General features: G+C 26.7%; 1 protein-coding gene across 2 annotated transcripts in view; it reads right to left on the reverse strand.

The window, feature by feature from the left end:
- Positions 1 to 1,943: 1,943 nt before the first annotated feature.
- LOC117167112 (tetratricopeptide repeat protein 14 homolog) overlaps positions 1,944 to 22,216 on the reverse strand; it is a 65,007-nt gene continuing 44,734 nt past the window's right edge. For both annotated transcript variants that reach the window (XM_033351768.1, XM_033351769.1), the window contains 4 exons: positions 20,741 to 21,419; positions 14,054 to 14,364; positions 10,948 to 11,114; positions 1,944 to 4,035 (listed from right to left, as the gene is read on the reverse strand). In XM_033351768.1, coding sequence (XP_033207659.1) covers positions 2,654 to 4,035; positions 10,948 to 11,114; positions 14,054 to 14,364; positions 20,741 to 21,419 — 2,539 coding nt within the window. In that variant the 3' untranslated portion in view covers positions 1,944 to 2,653. The remainder of the gene's footprint in view (positions 4,036 to 10,947; positions 11,115 to 14,053; positions 14,365 to 20,740; positions 21,420 to 22,216) is intronic.

Raw genomic sequence — 22,216 nt, forward strand, 5'->3', positions numbered from 1 at the left:
AAATGGAAGAACTTTCAATAAAGATAAATTTTGTACCAAAAAGTACAAAGTTAAATTTCAAACCTTTTAGTTTGTACTAAAGAGACAAATTTCCAATAAAATACATTAATTTTCAATTAGATATTTGAAGCTCTAACCGAAAAAGGTAAATTTTTGACTCAAAGAAAACGATTTTTAGACAAAACTGTTAACTTTCAAGTAAAAAAATTAATTTCAAACGAAAAATTGTATAATGACATTTTCAGATAAAAGAATAGCCATAGAGATAAATTTTCAACTGAAGTAATGAATCTTCAACCAAAAAAATTTCTTTTTAACAAAGTAGTATAAACTTTGAAGCAAAAAAGATGAATTTTCAACGAAAAATTGAATAGTTCATATTCCAACCAAAAAATATTTTAATATTATATAAAAAAACATTCAAATTTAAACAAAAAAGACAAATTTTAAGAGTGAAATACTTAATGATCAAAAAATTGATTTTCAGCAACACAAAAACAAATTTCTAATAAAACAGTTCAATTTTAATCGAAAGAAATGAATTGGCAAACTAGAAATCATTTTCTTAAATCAAAAAATGAATAGTTCACTTTTCACTTTAAAAAAATAATTTTGAACCAAGAAAAAGGAGATTTGAAAGACACTTAAATTTGCAATAAACAATAATGAATTTTCAACAACAAAAATTAATTTTTAAAGAAAAATAAATATATTTTTTAGTTAAATACTTACCCAAGGAATTGAATTTTTAACAAAAATAAATGAATTTGCAAAGAAGAGTAATTTAAAAAAAAGTCAATTTTCAAACCCAGAGTTAAATTTTCAACTAAGAAACAAAATTTCCAAAAAAGAAACATGAATTTATAAAAAATTAGTTAAATTTTCTACTGAAAAATGATTTTTCAAACAAAAAGATTAATTGTAGGAAAGTAAGTTTTTTATTTGGAAATTTGACTATTCCAATTTTGGTTGAAAAATAATTTTTTTAGTTGAGAATTGAACAATTTTGTTGAAATTTCATTTTCTTTTGCTATCAAATTTAATTTTTAAAAATTAATTTTTCAAATATTGAATGGAAAATTGTTGTATTTTGTTAGAAATTTGCCCTTTTAGTACAAACTTAATCTTGTTTGAAAACTCATAATTTTGGTTGAAAATGAATTTTTGCAGTTGAAAATAAAACAATTTTGTTGAAAACTCTGTTCTTTTTAGTAGAAAAATTACTTTTTTTTTATTGAACTTCATATATTTAATTGAATAGGCTTCTAGCAGAAACTTAATCTTTTTGTTTTGAAAACTCATCATTTTAGTTGAAAATTGATTATTTTTTTTAGTTGAAATTTAAAAATTTTATTGAAAATTCGTTTTCTTTTAGTAGAAAATTTACCTTTTTTGCTAGAGCTTCAAAAATTAAATTGGAAATTGTGGTTGAATATTTTATGGTAAATTGTGGTTGAAAATTTTGGTTGAAAATTAATTTTTTTAATTAAAAATTTAACAATTTTGTTAAAAATTCGTTTCCTTTTAGTAGAAAATTTACCTTTTTGGCTAGAGCTTCAAAAATAAAAATTGGAAATTGTGGTTGAATATTTGATGGTAAATTGTGGTTGAGTATTAACTTTTTTAATTGAACATTTAACAATTTTGTTGAAAACTCGTTCCCTTTTAGTAGAAAATTTACCTTTTTGGCTAGAGCTTCAAAAATGAAATTGGAAATTGTGGTTGAATATTTTGTGGTAAATTGTGGTTGAAAACTAATTTTTTGAATTGAAAATTTAACAATTTTGTTAAAAATTCTATTCCTTTTAGCAGAAAATTTATCTTTTTGGCTAGAGCTTCAAAAATTAAATTGGAAATTGTGGTTGAAAATGTTGTGGTAAATTATGGTAGAAAATGAATTTTTTTTAATGGAAATTTAACAATTTTGTTAAAAATTCGTTTTCTTTTCGTAGAATATTTACCCCATTAGCTAGAGCTTAAATATAAAATTGGAAATTGTTGTACTTTGTTAAAAATTTCTCTTTTTAGTAGAAACTTAATCTTCTTGTTCGAAAACTCATAATTTTAGTTCAAAATTGAACGTCATTTTTCGTACCAAATTTTTGTCTCTATTAGTTGAAAATTCTATTATTTGGTTAAAAAAAAAAGAATATTATTAAAACATGTACTCTAAATTTGTATTCAATAGTAAAATTCAGAACGAAGCAAGAAAAAGTGACCAATAATACATAATCTTAAAACTGTTCGTTTCAAACTAAATAAATGCCACTTTGACTCTTATTTTGCAAAATAAACTACACAACTTTTATTAATAATTCGTATGAAAAACAGCCATATTTCATAGATTAAACCCAAATTATCGCAAAACTTCCCCATTAAAACAGTAAAACATCGCCACTAGTTGCGCTCATATCAAATGCAATCAGTTTTGTCATAGGAACTTGATTCCTAAACCATTTTCCCAAAATTGCATCAATTCCGAAAACACAATTCTCACCAGAGACACAACATGTCCTGCTCTCCGACACTCCTCCATTCTTATTTCCAAAGTAGCCTCAATCACTTCCTCCCATTATCAGGAAGTTCAGGAACATAATTTGCATGAGAAAACAAAACAAAAAAAAAAAAAAAAAAAACCAAAACAAAAAAAGACCTAAGCAACTTTAGCCGTCGAGTCTCCCTCGTTCACCGGCCAATTTTCATAATCCTCATAATCCCGCTCTTCACCTTCGCTCAGCGGACCCTCAGGTCTCTTCGTAGGCGGAAGTGCCGCGCCAGGACGTGTCGAATCCTCGCCACTCTCGAGGATCTTATTGATCTTATCCCGAGCCTCATCCACCTTTCTCATCGGACTCGGCGACAAACTTCGATCGCTGTACCGATCTCTCGAGTATGAACGCCTGTCCCGGAAGTCCCTTCTATTGTCCCTAAAATCACGGAATCCCTGCCTATTATTATGAAAGAATCGTCCGCCTCTATTCTGACCACGACCACGATAATTTTGATTGTTGTAATTATTGTATCCATGCTGGAAGCCTCTTCGATTATTATAACGGAAATTCTGATTGTTGTGGTAGTAACGATTGCCATTCTGAAAATTTTGCCCGCCCCCGCCCCGATTGTAACTGTGATAGCCACGACTATTATGATGATAGGGCCGATTGCCCCAATTATTGTTGTAGGGCCGAGTCTGTCTTCGATAGTATCGTCGCTCCCCCGATCTGCTGCGACTGCGACTCCTCGAGTACGATTTTGAGCGCGACCTCGACGCCGATCGGCTGTAAGATCGTGAATTCGAGCGACTGTACTTGCGCATGTAGCTTCCCGACCTCTTCGAGAACGACCTGGACCGTGAGCGTTTCCCTGGTGAACGCGACCTCGACGAGCCCGAACTTGAGCCACTCTGCGATCGACTTCGGTATCGCTTTGGCGGACGTTCTCGGCTCATTCGCCTCGCCATTGGTCGTCCAATCGACAATCTCTTTCGCGGCGATGCTCGTCGCTCCGAGTCACTGTCGGAATCCGATCTCGAACCTTTCGACAGTCTCAATTGTCGTCGGGGCGGTGGCGGCGATCGCGGCTGAGGTGGTTCCGGCGGATAACTGCCGCTGCGGCTGCTCTGGCCAATCGGCTGGAACTTGTCGCCAAGATTGTGGCTCGATTTGTTCAGACTGCTCTGCGGGGTGCCGGCCGACTGGAATTTGCCGGAAGGCTGCGGCGAATGATAGTTGAGAGGCGAGTGCTTTGGTGGCGGCTCTTTTGGCGGGAGTGGCGATGGCGAACGTGGTCTCGGAGGCTGTGCGGCTGCTCTCTTCTCGGCGAGGTCACGCTGCATCTGCTTACGTATGTTCAAGGACTTGTCGAATGACGTTCGCTGTTGCTTCTCCTCGGCCTGATTATCGATATCCTCGAAATTGTCGAAGCGTCTTTTCTTCTCGGACAAATCGGGACGCTTTTGGGAATGAATCTTGGTCTCGGGATGTATCAAGTGCGTTTCTTCCTCAAACATATCGGCAAAGGACTTTCGTTGGGTTTCTGCAATGAGGACAAATGCTTCTAAACAATTCTAACTTCAAGTTTTGAAAAAAAGCCAGGCCTCACAAGTCCCTATGATGGGATTAAATATAGGGAACATAGGGTATTTTTTTGCCACGCCAGAGTGGCCACTATAGAAAATTTTTTTTAGACAAAAATTAACTCTCTTTGCGAAACCCACAGCTTTTTCACATATAATATCAATTGCGGAAGTCGATAAGCATCAGCCAACCCTTTTGCAAGAAATCGATTGACTATGAATAATATAAGAAGGACAAGGACATTGCTGTGCCCGATCAAGCAAAATGCAAAGATGCATTTTATTACACACTCAGGGTGGCCGTTTTAATCAAAGACAAAAATTCCCGACCATTTTCCGGATTGCAAACAATTTTCACAGTCAATGTGATTTAAAATAATCGAAATCTAAAGCCAAAATTTGTTTCATTTGAAGCAATAAGAACTAAGCTACAAATTAAAACTCTTAAAGTGGAACTATTTAAAACTGAAGTTTAAAAGTTTTTTAATTGAAAAAATTTGATATCAAGTGCTAAATGATTTTCATTGATAAAATGGAAGCTACTTACACTTTTCAACTGAACAATTTTAAATTAATTATAGAGTTCAAATATTCAGATTCAGTTACAACAATATACTTACAGGTTATAATGTATAATGCTCTAAATTGAAAAATCAGTCTATGGATGCAAATTTTTTTAAAATTATATCATTTTAAACAATTTTAAGCTAGAAACATTAAAAGTTTAATTTTTTTTGCATTTTTTCAATTATCGATTGAATAATTCTTCAATTATTGTCAAATAAAAACAATTTCCTTAAAATCTTCCACATTTATTTTTGATTAATTTTGTAAATCTTTCTAAATATTCTCTTAGAATAAATTTTTCAAAATAAAAATCATTTTCAATTTTCCCAGGAAACATTTTTCATTCTTTTGAATAATTTAAAATTCTTTTGCCTTTTAAAATTCTTATTTTAAAAGATTTCAGTTCATTTTTCAACAAAAAAATATTAATTTAAAACAAAAATTAAATTTTCTACGAAACAGTTAGATTTTCGACAAAACAGTAAAATTTTTAACCAAAAAGTATGACTTCTTAAAAAAATAGTTTGATTTTCAACCAACAGTCGCATTTTTATTCAAGGAAGATGAAATTTCCTTAAAATCTTCCACATTTATTTTTGATAATTTTGTAAATCTTTCCTCTTAATCTTTCTAAATATTCTCTTAAAATAAATTTTTCAAAATAAATAATCATTTTCAATTTTCCCAAGAAACGTTTTTTATTCTTCTGCATAATTTAAAATTTCTTTGCCTTTCAAAATTCTTAAAGAACCTTTACATTTTTTTTGTATTTTGCCAGTTTAAATTATTTAAAATCATTTCAAGTTTTAATTTTACATAGAATTTCTCAAAAAAATTTTAAATATCTCTTCAAATTCCTCGATTTTTTTCTAAGAATATTAGTTTTTCAATTGCTATTTATGCATCAACATTCGACAATTTGACTTGCAAATTAAATTTTTTTTAAGTACAATCGAAATTGTAACTTTCCAAGTGTACTTTTAAAAAATAAGACTCTAATTATGTATATATTATTTCGAAGTTATTCTAAAATTGAGAATATTTTGTAAAGTTTCAATCGGGTTTTTACCCTTTTTAACTCATAAGACTTTCCAATTTAAACAGTTTAAACTCTTACGTTAAAATATAGCAATTCTAAAATTGTAAACTCATTTTGAATCGTCTTTAAACTGAATAATAGCATCATTAAAAAAATAAAAATTCAACTGATTATTGACAAAAACTGTTGAAATCAAACTTAAGGCAGATTTAATCCTAAAAATTAATAAAATTCCCGGTCAAAAAATAAATTCACTGTCATTTCCTTTACTTTATTTTATACAAAGAAACGTTTTTTCACTATAAAAGATGACTTTTAACAAAATACTTGAATTTTGAACAAAATAATTAAAAAATCAAATAAAAGATTAAATTTTACTCAAAAAGACGAGTTTAAAACCCAAAAATACCAATTATCAAGAAATAAAGATTTTTCACTCAAGAAAAAAATATAATTTTATCTAAATTGTTGAACCTTTAAGCCAAAAGATGAATATTCTCTACAAAAATTAAATTTTCAAACAAAAAATATGAATTTAGAAAAAAATTAATTTTCCACGAAACTGATGCAATTTTATCCAAAAAATTACCTAAAAAAGATCCACAGTAAGAAAACGGAAAAGTCAAATTTAAAAAAATGTATCTTATATGTAATTTTATTTAAAATTTTTTTTAACAATGTAGTTTAACTATGATCCAAGTAGTTAAAATTTTAGCCAAAGAGATGGATTTTCAACTAAAAAAATATAAATCTTAATCAACAAAAATGATTTCTTAACAAAGTGATTCAACTAAATCTTTCAAACGAAATAGTTGAAAACTGAATCCAGGAAGAACAATTTTTAACCAAAAGTGGCATTTTCAAGAAAAAAAATTTTCTATTAAAACAGATAAATTTTGTTTTAAATAATCAGCTTTTAATGATCAAAATATGAATTTTTAAACAAGAAATAAATTTCTGCAAAAAAATAATTTTGTATTCAAAGAGACGAATTTTTTCAACCAAAAAGAATGACTTAAACAAAATAATTGAATTCTCTATCCAAAGGGTTGAATTTTTATCCAAATAAGATGAACATTTTCTTAAAACAGATGAATTTTTATTAAAGATTTTTTTTTTTGAATTTTCACCTTAACAAGATTCCATTTTACGTTTCAAGATCAAAATATCAATTTTGTAAAAAAAAAAGTTTCTACATAAAAAATTGAATTTTCAATCCAAAAAGACGAATTTTTTTTAACAGAAAAGGATGAATTTTTAACAAAATAGTTGAATTCTGTACCAAATAGCTGCATTTGTAACCAACATAGATAAAGTTTGAAAACAGAGACATTTTTAATAAAAAACTACCTTTTTTAAAAGTTGAACTTTCATCCAGAAAAGATTTCAATTCATTTTTCAACAACAAAATATAAATTTAAAATAAAAAGTATATTTTCTACGAAATAGTTAAATTTTTAACCAAACACTTGCATTTTTATACAAGGCAGATAAAATTTCTCTTAAAACAGATGAATTTTTAATTTAAATAAAAAAACGATTTTCGAAAAAAATGGTGAATTTTTCATCCAGAAAGGATTTCAGTTCTCTTTTCAACACAAAAATACTTAAACAAAAAGTAAAGACTTCTAAACAAAATTGTGAAATTTTCTAACAAACAGTTGCATTTTTATCCAAGAAAGATGTAATTTCTGCTAAAACAGGTAAATTTCGAATTTTAAAATAAAAAAGATAAACTTTCAAAACAAGTGTTGAATTTTCAAACAAAGACTTGCATTTTTATTCAAGAAAGATTCAATATTTCAACAAAAAAGGGACTTTCAAATGAAAACGACGAATCTTTAGAAAAAATAGTTTTCATCTAAAAAATATGTTAGTTGACTTATCATCAACAAAATATTAGATTTAAACAGAGGGTTAATGTTCTACGAAAAAGGGTGTAATTTTTAATCCAAACCGTCTCTGAATTTTTATTTCCTAATATGAAAAATATTCAAATTCAAAAGTCAAGTATAAAACCAATTTTTCAACATTATGTTTAAACAGTTTTTAACAATAATTAATCATTTGGAATTAAAGGTTTCTGAGAAAAAAAATTATTGAAAATTTGTTTGACAATTTAATAAGAAAAAAAAAGAATGCAATTGTATGATTTCTAAATCGAAGCCCTGAAAAGTAAACAATTTTATTTTTAATTGAAGATTTACAAAACTGAATAATTTCAGATTAAAAATTTAGAAAACAGGCCGATGTCAAAATCTTAGAAATTGAATATTTTAAGATTAAATAATTGAAAATTCAGAGGAATTGAAATTGTATTATTTATACTTAAGAGCGTTCAAAATTAAATTATTAACAATTGAAAACTTTTGAATTTGAACAATTCTAAATTCAAAGTTATTAAGATTTTACAAATTAATATTGAAAACTAAATTAAATCTTTCAAAGTCGAAACTTCTAAAATTTTAAATTGTTATTGCATAACGAAATTATACAACGAAATTAAGGATAATTGATTGCATTCTTGTAAAATCATTTATTAATGTATTAAGTCCAGTTAAATATTTTTCAATTTGAAATCATTTATTATTTTAAATCTTCAACAAAAAATCGAAAAACTTTAAGATATTACATTGTAAATAAAAATAAATAATAAATACCAATATTGCTGTAATATGATTACATTTTTTTGAAATTGCACAATTTTATGCTTTGCAGTTCGAAAATGCTTTATATTAACATCTACAATTGTCAAAATCAAAACTGACTATCAAGACCTTTAATATCAAATTTTTGAATGTTTAATAGCAAAGCAGGTTGTCTAGCGATTCTTAGGAACAAAATTCAAGGTCTTTTCCAGGTTTTCCAGGTCAAGAAATCAAAATTTTCCAGGTCTCCTTTTTTTTACATCAAATAATGAAATAAACGTTTGCCATACATGTAAAAAATGAGCCATTTCATTTTTTATTGGCCAACATTTTTTTATGAAAGCCAAATCGTAAATAAACAAATTTTTTGGGAACATGAGTTGTGTTTGGGAATATTTTTAAATCTTTGTAATGTCGTTCAAATCATTGAAATCTTTGTGAAATCTTTGTGAAGTATTAAAAACCTTTGTGAAAGCTTAAAATTTCGGTGAAATCTTTTGGCATTTTTCAAAGCTTTTGTAAAATCTTTAAAATTCTTGAAACTTTTGAAATCCTTGTGAACTCTTTCTTTAATCTTTGTTCTCGAAATCTTTTGTGTTTGTTTTAAAACATTAAAGTCTTTTGAAATCTTTGCAAATGTGTTGGAACCTTTTGAAATCGCTTAAAATTGTTGAAATTCTTCGAAATCTTATGAATTCTTTTAAAAAATTGTGAAATCTTTTCTAAGTCTTTTGTATTCATTTGAAATCACTGGAATATTTGAAATCTTGTAAAAAATTTTGATATCGTTTAAAATATTTGAAATTATTACAAATCTTTGAAGTCTGTTGTACTGTACCCTTGTTGAAACCTTTTAAGTCCTTGAAAGCTTTGAAATCTACGAAAACTTTTAAAAAATTTTTTTAATCTTTATAAAATCTTGGAAATATTTTTGGAATGTTTCTTTAATCTCTGTTCGCGAAATCTTTTCTGTTCGTTTGAAATTATTAAAATCTTTTCAAATTTCTTGAAACTTTTTGAAATCATTAAAAATCCTTAAGTATTCTTTAAAATATTTGAGAAATAATTTGCAATCGTTTGAAATCTTATCCAACATTTTTAAATCGTTTAAAATTTTTGAAATGATTTGAAATCCTTTAAATCTGGTGTAACCTTGTTGAAATTCTCGTATTGTTTTGTAATCTTTATGAATGTTTTATGAAATCTTTGAAACTTTTGTAAAATCTTTTGGCATCTCCTAAAATATTTCAAAGTTATTTAAAATCTTTGCAATATTTTGAAATCTTTAAAATCTTTTTAAAATTCAAAAATTGTTGTGTAATGTTCGAAATCTTAGCGAAATGTTCAAAATCTTTGTGAAATCTTTTGAAATTTTTGTCAATTCGTTGGAATTATTTAAATTATTACAAATATTAGTGAAATCTTTTGATATCTCCTAAAAAAAATTTTGAAATTTAAAAAAAAAATTTGCAATGTGGTTTAATATACCCTTTTTAAAATCTTTTAATTCTTTTGTAAGTTTTAAAATCTTTATTAAATGTTCTAACTCTTTGTGAAATGTTCCAAATCTTTATGAAATGTTGGAAATAATTGGGAAATTTTCGTGAAAACTTTTTAATTTTGTGTACACGCCTTTTTTGAATGTTTGAAATCCTTGAAATGTTTCTGAAATATTTTGAAATGTTTATAAAATCTTTCTTGGATCTTTGTTTGGAAAATCTTTTGTATTCGTTGTAGTCTTTGAATTATTTGGAATATTTTGAAATCTTCTAAAATGTTTTAAAACATCTTGAAATCGTTTCAAATTTTTGAAATCCTTAAAATCTTTAAAGTTTTAAAATGTTTGTGAAATTTCTATGAAATCTTTATTGAAATCTGGCGTGCGCGCCTTTTATAAATCTTCAACACCCGTGCAATCCTTATGAACTATTTTGAAATGTTTGAAATATTTTGAAATGTTTAGAAAAATTTTGTAACCTTTTAAAATCGGTTGTACACTCAAAAACCGAGTGGTCAACCCCTCGAAAAATCCGTTGTATGGCCATGGCTTATTCTAATTCTGAAACTGAATTAACATCGAAATTTTAAACTAATAATTTTTATAAATTCCAAGTTGAACATCTCACCAAAAAGTGCCTTGAAATATTTTTATTTATTCAGTAATAAGCAAAAGATTAATTATATCTTAACGGATAAAAAAATTTTCAGCAGCAAGATTTTTTCTAAACGAGATGTTTCTTTCATAATAGGCTAAAAGATTTAAATTACTCTTCGCATTTCGATAAAATTACTGTTTTAAAAGCAAAAAGAACAATTAAAATTCAAGGTTTTCGGGAAAAAATCAAGGAGATTTCCAGGTTCTCAAGGTTTCAAAAAAATTCAAGAAGAGTTCAAAGTTTTCAAGGTCACTAGACACCCTGCAAACAAAATGGTTTTGTCATTTTGAATAATTATTTGAATTTGAAACTAAATTATTGTAAAATTTTTAATTTTGAAACCTCCGAGAGTTAATCTGAAAATTAATTTCAGAAAAAATTGAATATAGGGTACAATAGGGGACATAGGGACAGATCTGTGAGGCCTAAAAAGAAAGCAGTTGTAGAGAATTTTAAAAATACCTTTTCGTTGGTGTGCAGAGGACATTCTGGGATCTCTCTCGTGATATATCTTGGCTGTTTCTTCCCGGTCACGATCTCTCCGGGAATCGTCTTCTCGGTGGGAACTTTCCATAATCTTCTCGACATTACTGAGAGGAGAAGGCATGTCACTATAATTTACTGCATACCTAGAAAATAAAACGAATCATTGCATTATTATAATATTAAGACGAAACAAATAAATAATGACAAATCAGTATCTAGCGTGTTTTAAAAAAATCCAGGACTTTTCCAGGTTTTCCAGGACAAAAAAACATTTTTCTGTTTATCTTTTTTTACAGTGAAAAAATAATTTTCACTCAACATAGAAAGTGTAAGTCTTGTAGAAATAAACAAAATTTTTTGCTAATATAATCAAAGAGAGTTCAATTCTCTAGGTAATGGGTTTAAAAAATTTTAATTCATTGAATTATGATTAAATTTTGAACAAAATAGTTGAATTTTTAACCAAATTGTTAAATTTTCAAAATACAAAAAACAATTTTCTATCACATGATCGAATTTTATACAAAATGATTAAACTTCAACCAAAAAAGTTGAATTTTAAATTCAAAAGAAATAATTTTCTGCCCACATAGACGAATTTTCAAGAAAAAATTATGAGTTTTTAACCAAATAATTGAATTTTGAACAAAATAGTTACATTTTTAACTGAATGTTGGAATTTTTTGCTATCAAAATCAATTTTCAACAAAATAGTCGACTAATTTTCACTATAATTTTTGATCTTCATGTAAACGATCAGTTTAGAGTAGGAACATTTTTGTAATAAAATGGTTTCATTTTAAAATGGAATGAATTTACAACTGAAATGAATCTGCAAACAAAAAAATTAAATTCTAAAAAATTTGACCAACTTTTAAACAAAAAAGACAAATTGTCAACCCAGAAGAAAAATTTTCTATAAAAAAACTTTCAACCGCAAATATGAAATCTCTATCAAAAAGATTGACTTTCAACGAAATAATTTCATTTTTAACCAGAGATGCGTTTTTAACAAATAAAAGACTTTTCACTCAAGAAAAAAAAATTGTATCCAAATTGTTGAACTTTTCAGCCAAAAGACGAATTTCTTGTAAAACAGTTCCATTAACAACCCGAAAATATCAATTTTCCATAAAAAATTCATTTTCAACCAAACAGTTGCAGTTTTGATCGTAAAAGAACAAATTTTCAACGAAAAAGATTACTTTTCTACCAATACAGATGAATTTCTAATGAAAAAAGGTCAATTTTCAACAAAAAATGGAAGTCACATTTTCAGGTATAAATTAATTTGTAATAAAAAAATTTAACCAGGCAGTTACAATTCCAACTAAAGAGATGAACCTTCAAACAGAAAAATAACTTTTTAACAAAATGTTTAAACTTTTACCCAAATAGTTGAATTTTCAATTAAAAAAAAAGATTTCATTCAAAAATAGAATAGTTGAATTTTGAATTTAAAAAAATATCAAATGGTACCGTGATATGAATTTTTCAATAAAGGAAGTAAATTTTCTACAAAGAAAAATTCAACCGAATAGTTGAATTTTTTATCAAAATCATAAAAACTGTGACCCAAAACGAAAGATATTCAACAAAACAATTGAATTTTTCAGCCGAAACCACGAATTTTTTTACAAAAAAAGTTGAATTTTCAACAAAAAACTGTCAATTTTCAACCAATAATAATAAAAAATAGTTAAACTTTCAGTTAAGAAATTCATTTTCCACCAAAAAATTCACAGTTACAAATAAAATGGTTTGGAAAATTTTAATTAAATTTTTGTTAAAATTGCAAAAATAGGGAATAAATGAGTAACTTTGAAATATTTTTGATTTCAGGGTGGCCGTTTTAATTAAAGAGAAATTCTTGGTCTTTTCCTGGTTCGCAAACACTTTTCACGGACAATGAAATTAAAAAAATCGAATTCTAAAGTTAAAATTTTTTCCATTTGTAGGAATAAAATCTGAGCTGCAAATTAAAGCACTAAAAATTAATTTTAAACTTTTAAAACTGAAATTTTCTAAGTTAAATGCAGTTAACTCTCATAAAACAAAAATAAAATTTTAAGCTAGAAGCATTAAAGACGGAACGATTACATTTTCTTTATAAACGGTACAATTCCTAAATTAAAAGTTAAATTATTTTTATTTGATCTACTTTAAAAATCCGTAAAAGTTTTTAAAATTTTATTTCAAAATCTTGAAATATCTACACGTTGTTTTACATTTTTTCAAATTTTATATTATTTTAAAAATTTGTTTAGAACTTCTCAACATCTTTTAAAATTATTAGGATTTGCTTTAAAATTTTTCTTACTTTTTTTTTAAATCCTGCCAAATAAAAAAAAATTTGCTTAAAGCCTTACATACTCATATTGATAATTTTGTACATTTTTCTAAATCTTTTCAAATATTATCTTAAAATTAACTTTTCAAAATAAAAAGTCACTCTAAATTTTCCTAGGAAATGTTTTTTATTAGCCTGAAGCCTTTCAAAATTCTTAAAAAGCTTCCAAATTTTTTTTTTTCGAAATCTACACGTAGACAATTCGATTAAATTATTTGAAATAATTTGAAATTGTAACTTAATTTTTGAATTTAAAAAAAATTTTTAAATATCTCTTCAACTTACTTGACTTCTTTTTAAGAATAATAGGTGTTCAATACATCAAAATTCAATCATTTGACTTACACAAATTAAATTTTTTTTAATAGAACAATTAAATTTGTAACGTTCAAAGTTTAGTTTTGAATATTTAATTTATAATAACTGACTTTAACTGAACAGTTTCAAAAACAGTTTATTTTTAAAGTTAAAAAAATAAAAATTCTAATCGTCTTGTAAAATAAATTATTATTTACTTTTTAAATCATAAGGTACAACTTAATTTTAAAAATAATTAATTTATATTCACAGTTGATAAACTAAAAATGTGTGTAAAGTGAAAGATTTTCGAAAATAAGTTTAAAAAACTTATTTTTTCTTTAAAGGAATAAAAATTCCAGGACCTTCTCAAGGATTTCCAGGGCTCTAAAACCCTGGATAAATAGAAAAAAATTTCATTAAAAAAGCACTAACCTCTTGGGAATATGTGAATCTTTCCCAACCTTTGCGTAATAAGCGCTCAGCTTGGACTGCAGTTGTTCCAAATCTGGCGATGAAGAGTTTTTCAAAACTTCAAGATTCCTGTCAAGCTTATCTTTACTACTCTTACGCTTCTTACGCTCTTCCTTCTTTTTCTTTCTTCGACTCCTCTTATCTTCCTTATCCTTATCTTTAGTTTTCCTTTCCTTCTTTTTTTTCTTTTTCGACTTTTCCCCTTCCTTCTCACCCCTCTCACCACCTCTTTCTTTCTTCCACCTTGTAGTTTCCTCCAGCAATATCCTCACCTACATGAAAAAAGAAGAAAACAATATTTTATTATCCAAAATACTACTCAGTTTTGACCCATAACTGTCAAAACCCTTCATCACCTTATTTTTTGTCGCTAGAAAACCCTAAACTCGAGACCCTTATTTCTATTCGAAACTTCACGCTAAAATTGATAATTATGAAATAAAATTAAGAATGTTTAGTTTTCGTTACTTTAATATTGCTAAATAAAATATACAAAACAATTGCCATTTTTTATATTCACAATTTAAATTCCCTAAATATTGTTTTGTTTATAAATAATTGAAATTTTTATTTTCAAATTCAATCAAAAAGTAGCAAGAAACAAACATAATTAATTTTAAAATCCATAATAACAAATTTCCCAATATTAACAGTTTAAAATTTTTTTTAATGGACTTAAATAATTGATTATATTATTATATGTAATAGACACAACAAATAAATAAATTACCACTTTTACGATCTGTTAATACCAATGCAAAGAATTTCCCCCCTGCAGTTGCGATAATGGTTTATAATTTAAAAAATTTACATTTTGACAGGTAAAAATTACGAAAAATTAATTTTTTATCTTAGATAAATTCAATTTTAATTTTTTTAAATAAGAATTTAAAATTCTACAATTGAAGCAGCTTTGACTTTGAAACATTCAATATACTTTAAAGTAGTATCAAATTAAAAATTATTTTTATTTAAAAGCGGTAATGCAATTTCAATTCTATTGAATTTTAAGTAATTAATTTTGTAAATTTTTTATTTTTTCTATTTTCGAAATTTTATTCTGAAATAATTTTATTTACAGATTCTCGATTAGAAAAAAAACTCTAAAATTTTAAACGTCTTGAATTTATTTTTTAACCACTTATTTGTATTATTATTAGTATTTTTTAATTATTTAGTATTATTAATGTCGAAAACATTTATTTAAGGACAATTATCGGCAATTGCTTAGTTCAAATACTTCAAATAAAATACTTTGCATTTCAAGCTCTGTGAAGTTATACCAGAAAAAAGGATTCTCCGAGCCCTTCCAACTGGGATTTTTTTCAAAACGGTCAAAAATTGTCCTCTCAGTTTCCCTTCGAAAAAATTGGTAGATATTGAAAAAGTCACGCTGCACCTGTGGATTCTGGAGACCCTTGATTTAGGGTGGCGTTTTTAATCGAAAAAAAATTCCTGGTTATTTCACGGTTCCCAAACACTTTTCACGTTCCATAAAATTTAAAAATTCAAACTCTAAAGCTAAACATTTTTTCCATTTGCAATTAAAAAAATGAACTACAAATTAAAACATTTAAATGGAACGCTTGAATTTTTAGCTTTTAAAATTGACGTTTAAAAGTTTTTGAATTTAAAAATGTACTCAATTTCTCAATAATTTACACGCAAAAAATGGAAGGTACTAAACACTTTTCAATTGAACATTTTAAATGAAATTCCAATAGACTGCAAGAATTTTTAACTTTTAAAAATTAATGAGTTCAAAGAATGTTCTAAATTAAAGAATCAATTTTAAGTTAGAAACGTTAAAAATTGAAAAAATAAATTTCTTAAAACTGAACGCTTCTAAAATTAGCAGCTAAATTATTTTCATTCAAGTAATTTAAATATCCTTGAAAAGCTTCAAAATTGCATTTGAAAATCTTCAGAAGTCTAGAAGTCGTTCTTACTTTATTCAACTATAAAATAATTTTTAAATTTGAATTTTTAGAAACTCTTGCATGTTTAAAAAAAAATTCTAAAAATCCCCGAGATTGTTTTTTTAACAATTTTAGAAATCTTTCAAAATCTTTTTGAATATTCTTTAAAATAATATTCCAAAATGATAAATAATTTAAAATTATCCTCGCAATCTTGCGAAAATATTTTTTTTCTTGCGAATCCTTTCCCAATTCTTATAAAGTTTCTACTTATTATTGAAACCTGCGAAAATCTACATTTTTTGTTTTTTTTGTCGGTACACGCTTAATTTAAATTATTTGAAAACATTTTAATTTTTAAATAAATTTTTAATCTTTTCAAAACTTCTGAATATCTCTTAAAGTTTAAAGCTCTTCGAAATTCTAACGATTTCAGACTTTTTATGTCAAAAAATTCAGTTTAAGATTGTTTACTTTTAAATATATGGTTTCAATTGAATCTTCATAAATGAACAGTCAAATATTGCTAAATATTAAATAATTATTCTTCTTCATTAAAAAATTCTTAATTTTAGATGGAATATTTTAGACTGAAACAATATTTTAAATTTAGTGGAAGCCTTAAATTACAAATACAATATTATGAAGTTATTTTTAAGTTAAAAATAGTTTATAAAGTTTCAATCGGAGGTTTTTTTAACTTTAAAATCTGTACATTTTTTATTTTTAACGGGTTTAGAATCGTTTTGACAAAACAATTACTGTTTTCTTTCAAAAATAATTTATTTATACTTATAGTTGATAAACTTAAAACGATTTTTATAAAAAATTTGCAACTTCAAACGCTTTTGATTTTTAATTCTTATGAGTTAAAGACTGCATTTTTTAATTTTTCAAATAAAAATACAAATTTTAAATGGAAAATTTTAAAGTAGAAGATTTTTGAATTGAGCATTGTAAACTGATATTTTAATTGGCCCAATATTGAAGAATTTAAACCCAGATTATCATTTTTAATGCTCTTAATTAAAAAATTAATCAATAAATGAGAATATTTTCAAAATTATAATATTTTAAGAAATTTTCAGCTACACGGATAGAAATTTTAAGAGATTAATTCACGGAAGTTGCGAGATTTTATTTCTCGCGCCAAAGGTGCGACAAAATCAAGGAGCAGTTCCGTGAATTAATCTCTCAAATTTTCTCTCCGTGTAGAAACATTAATAATTAAAAAAGTCAAATTTATTTAACGGAGCACTTCTTAAATTAGAAGTTCAATTATTTTTATTTTAAATAGTTTAAACATCCTTGAAAAGCTTCAAAATCTTGGTAAGTTTGGAAGTTTGTTAAATTTTTTCAAATTTAAAATTATGTTTGAAATTTAGTTCTAGAACTTCTAAATATCTTTTACACTTAATTGAATTTTTCCAAGAATTTTTAGGAAATTCTGCAAATTTTAAAAAAATTCCTTAAAATATTGGTGTATAAATAACAATAGCACATTCATTATTTGTAGAAGAAAACTCCTGGGGAAAATTGAAAATAATTTATCATTTTAAAAAATTATTTTAAGAGAGTATTTTAAAAAGTTTTAAAAGATTTACATAATTTTCAAAAAAGAATCTGGAAGATTTTTTATGGAACCTTTAAAAATTTGCATGATAATTATGAATCTTTTCAAAACTCTTAATATCTCTTAAACTTACTCAGATTGTTTTCTACAAATAGGTCTTTTTTCGTTGAAAATTGATATTTTTAGTTGAAACTTTATCTCTTTGGTTGAAAGTTTAACTTTTTTTTAAGTTAACTTTTTCATTTTTTTCAAAATTGATCTTCTTTAGTTAAAAAATCTTCTTTTTATGCAAACAAATGAATTTCGTGGAAAATTAATTTTTTTTTGCTTAAAAGACATTTTTTTTTGTTTGAAAATTTAATTTTTTCGAGAAAATTCGTCCTTTGGCTTGGAGGCTCAAAAATTTGTATAAACAATTTATTCATATTTTATGCCAAACGAACACATTTATTTTTATTCGTGGCGTTCATTCTAAACATATTTTAACACAACAGGGCAAAAGATTGCAAAATAAATTAAGTGTGAAATAAATACTTACATTTTTCGCTAAAAAATATTAATTTTTAACCAAAAATACAGATTTTCAAGAAAATGGTTCAATTTTCAACTGAAGTAGTTGAATTATCAATAAAAAAATTAATTTTCCCCAAAGAAGAAATTGTCCACCAAAACTTAAATAATTAAATTTTAACTTAAAAAGATTAATGTTCAACCAAACACGTAAATTTTAAACTAAAACAATGGAATATTCAATTGGAATAAGTTAAATTTTCAGTTGAAAAAATTACATTCCACAAAAAAAATTAACTTTAAAAAAATAGTTACATTTTCAATCAAATTGATGAATGTTCAACTCAAATTGTAACTCTTTAAGTGGAATTGTTGAATTTTTGACCAAAAAGGTGAATTTTCAATCAAAGAATATGAGAGAAATGAGACGAATTTTCAAATAAAATAATGGAATATTTAATTGGAATAAGAGATACATTTTCAGTTTAAAAAATAAAATAATATTTAATCAAAAAATCTGCCCGCTTCGCGGGCACATTCTCATCGCGCGCTAATCGCGCGGCTCCCTTCGCTCGCAAGTTTTTTATTTATTCTTTGCATTTGGAATGCTTCAAAAAAAACTTGATCAAAAAGATCTCTTTTAGATGGCAGTATTTATATGCATTATAAATTTGTAAACAGGTTTTATTGGATTTTTTTCTCATAACTTTCGCCGCTTTTCCACACATTTTTTTTTTATTTCATTTTTTCTCAACGTTATTTTTAACGAATAACACAAAAAGTAGGCGTCCTATTAAGATATGATTCTTAACGAAACTGTAGATATTTTTTGGGATAACCATTTGTGTTAATTTATATTTTTTCGTATCCTACATAGTTTGTCCACAAAATAGAATTTTTTTGTGCATTATTTTTTGTGCAATATAAATTTGAATTTTCGATTTCTGAAGAAAATCCAAAAAATTGTTATGATCATCTTTTATAGCTTTCAAAAATAAATTTTTTTCTCCTTTCGACTTTTTTTCATATCGTGCGTTTTTCGGCTTCAAATTTTGATTTTCGGTTAATTAAAAAAATTTTTAAAACGATATAACTCTGAGAATTTTATTTTTATCGAAAAAAGTCATAAGAATAAATTATTTGGACTTTTTAATACTATAAATATCCGTACATAGAATTTTCAAATGCAGAAAAAAGTGGTCTCAAAAAGACAGACGGACGGACGGACAGACAGACGCCATCGTAAAAACCTGATTTTCGGATTCAGGGGGTCTCGAAACGTGGAGATCCGTTGAAAAAGTGTGATGTCAAATTTCCGACAATTCTAATACTTTCTCAATCATAAATGATGAGAATGTAAAAAGAAACTAATTTTCAACAAAGTTGTTACATTTTAGTCAGAAAAAAATCCTTTTCAGCCAAAGAAAAAACAAGTTTTCAATCAAACAGCTCATATTTCAACAAAAGAAATGAATTCTTAATTAAATTTAATCAAATTCAACCAAGTAATTTTATTTCTAACATAAAAAATGAATTTTTAAATAAAAAAATAATTATTTGAATGGAATACTTGCATTATTTACCAAATAGAAGAATTTTCCAAAGAAAAATATCATTTTATACCCAAAAAATCGACTTTTAACAAAATACGTAAATTTCCAACGAAACAGTTGAAGTTTTACGTAAAAAAGACAAGTTTTCATCCAAATTGTTGAATTTTGAACTAGAAAAGAACAATTTTCAAGTAAAAATCGAATAGTTAAATTTTCTGTTGAAAATCTATTTCTTAGTAGAGACAAAAAGATTTTCAGCGAAGTAGTTGATTTTTCTACTGGAATAGTTAAACTTCTAGTTAAAAAAATGATTTTTTAACTAAAAAAATATGAATTCGCAACGAACAATGTAACAAAATTTTCTATTATAATTCAGAAATATGTCTTTTGAAAATACTACATCTACCCTGAAAACTACTTCAAGTATTTTTTTTATCTAAAATTTGGACAAGGGAAACTCAATGTCCCAAAATAAAAACGATATTATTTATTTTCTAAAATTCCCTGTTCTAAGTCAGGATAATTATTTTCTAAATTGATCAAAATTTTTGAAATAATCAAAACTTGAATTTTACTGCGATCAGGAGTAAATTCCCGGGTTTCAATTAAATTCCCAATTTTTACCGCTCAAGTTGCCACCACACTACTGCCATTAACTAGCAAAATATTTCTGGAAACTAAAAATTACGTACAAGAATCCGAGTTATGTTTTTTATCTGAAAATTCAACTACTTGGTTAAAAGTTGAAGTACATTTTTTACACTTTTTTCGGTTTAAAATTAATTTTTTAACTGAAAATACAACTATTCCATTTTTTTTAAAGATTGATCTGTATTTGAAAAATCTTCTTTTTTCGTCAAAAAAAAAAAAAAAACATCTTCTTGGGTTTAAATTTTATCTTTGTTGGTTGACAATTCATCAGTTTCGTAGAAAATTAATTTTTTGCTAGTCATATAATTTTGTTGGAAAATTCAATTTTTGTCAAGAATATTCGTCTTTTGTCTTGAACAAGTTTGCCCCGGTTTTCTAATTAAATTCCTCCTTTCTAAAATTCGTTTACTTCTCTCATTCTTTTTCAACTTATTTCACTTACCTTTTCTTCATAATCGGACTCATCCTTGGTCTGATGCAGGAATTTGCGCACCAGCATCTCGAAACCTTCGGTGCCCGCTCTCGAGTCAGAAGCCAACATTTCAGGCAATGAGCTGGCTGGTGGCGGATTATTGTACTGATTCATTCGTTTGCTCAGTGGCGACAGAGAGCCTCGTTCCTTCTTCTGTTTCTTCTTACGAGACGATGATCGGGAGGCAGAACGCGAACTTCCCGATGACGATGAACTGCTCGATTCCGAGCTCGACGAACTCGAGGATCCACTCGTTGAAGAGCTCGAACTTGAACTCCACCTCTGCCTTTTCTTCGACCTCGACTTCCGATCCTTCTTCCGCTTTTTCTTCTCCACTTTGCCATTCTCATTTCCGTTCTCCACCTCAAAAGACTCGAATTTCTCGACAGGATTCACGGCCCCTCCGCCGAGCATTCTCTTCTTTATGTACTCGATCGAATTTTTCGCCTCCTCATGGTACGGAGTGATGGTCAGACAGTCCTCATAGGCCTTTTGTGCTTCCTCAAACTTCTCCTCGTCCTCAAAGCTTCGCCCCATAGCCACAAGTGTCTCCGACATATATTTGCGAGCGTTTGCATGAGTTGGATTATATTTCAGGGCATCCTCAAAGTCGGCGACGGCTTTCTTGAAGCTGCAGTTGTTCGCATATCTGCGCAAATTAGAATGAATTATACTTGCAACACAGTTCTGAACCAGCAATAAGGAATATTTATAATACAGGGCAAAGGGTGGCCGTTTTAATCAAATACAAAAAAATGCCCAGGTTTTTCCCGATTCGCAAACGTTTTTCTATATAAAGTAATAAACAATAAACAACAAATTAAAGCATTCAAAGTGGAACACTTGAATTCCAAACTTTTAAAATTTAAGTTTAAAAGTTTTTAAATTTAAAAATTGTGTATTCAAATGCTCAAAAATTTACACGTACCAAATGGAAGGTACTAACACTTTTCAATTAAACAATGTTAAATGAAATGCAAATAAGCTGCAAAATTTAGAACTTTGATCAATTATAGAGTTAAAAGATTCAGATTAAGTTCCAAAAATGTAAATCCACGTTAACATTTTCAATACTCTAAATTAAAGAATCAAGCAATGAACTTTAAAATTTTAAAAAATGATATTATTTTAAGTAATTTTAAGCTAGACACATTAAAAATTGAAAAATAATTGTTTAAACTTGACATTTCTGTAATTAGAAGTTAAATTATTTTAATTTTAAATAGTCTCGGCATCCTTTAAAAGATTCAACATTTTATTTCAAAATCTTGAGAAATCTGGAAGTGATTTTAAATTTTTCCAAATTCAAAATAATTTTGGAACTTTTGTCGGAACTTTTGAATATTGAATTTTTTTTTCTATAACTTTTAGAAAATCCTGCAAATTAAAAAAAAAATGAATTTATAAATATCAGTATAAAATTTATTATTTGTAAAAATGTTAGAG

This window comes from Belonocnema kinseyi, chromosome 2, assembly GCF_010883055.1.
Source record: "Belonocnema kinseyi isolate 2016_QV_RU_SX_M_011 chromosome 2, B_treatae_v1, whole genome shotgun sequence".
Classification (NCBI taxonomy): domain Eukaryota; kingdom Metazoa; phylum Arthropoda; class Insecta; order Hymenoptera; family Cynipidae; genus Belonocnema; species Belonocnema kinseyi.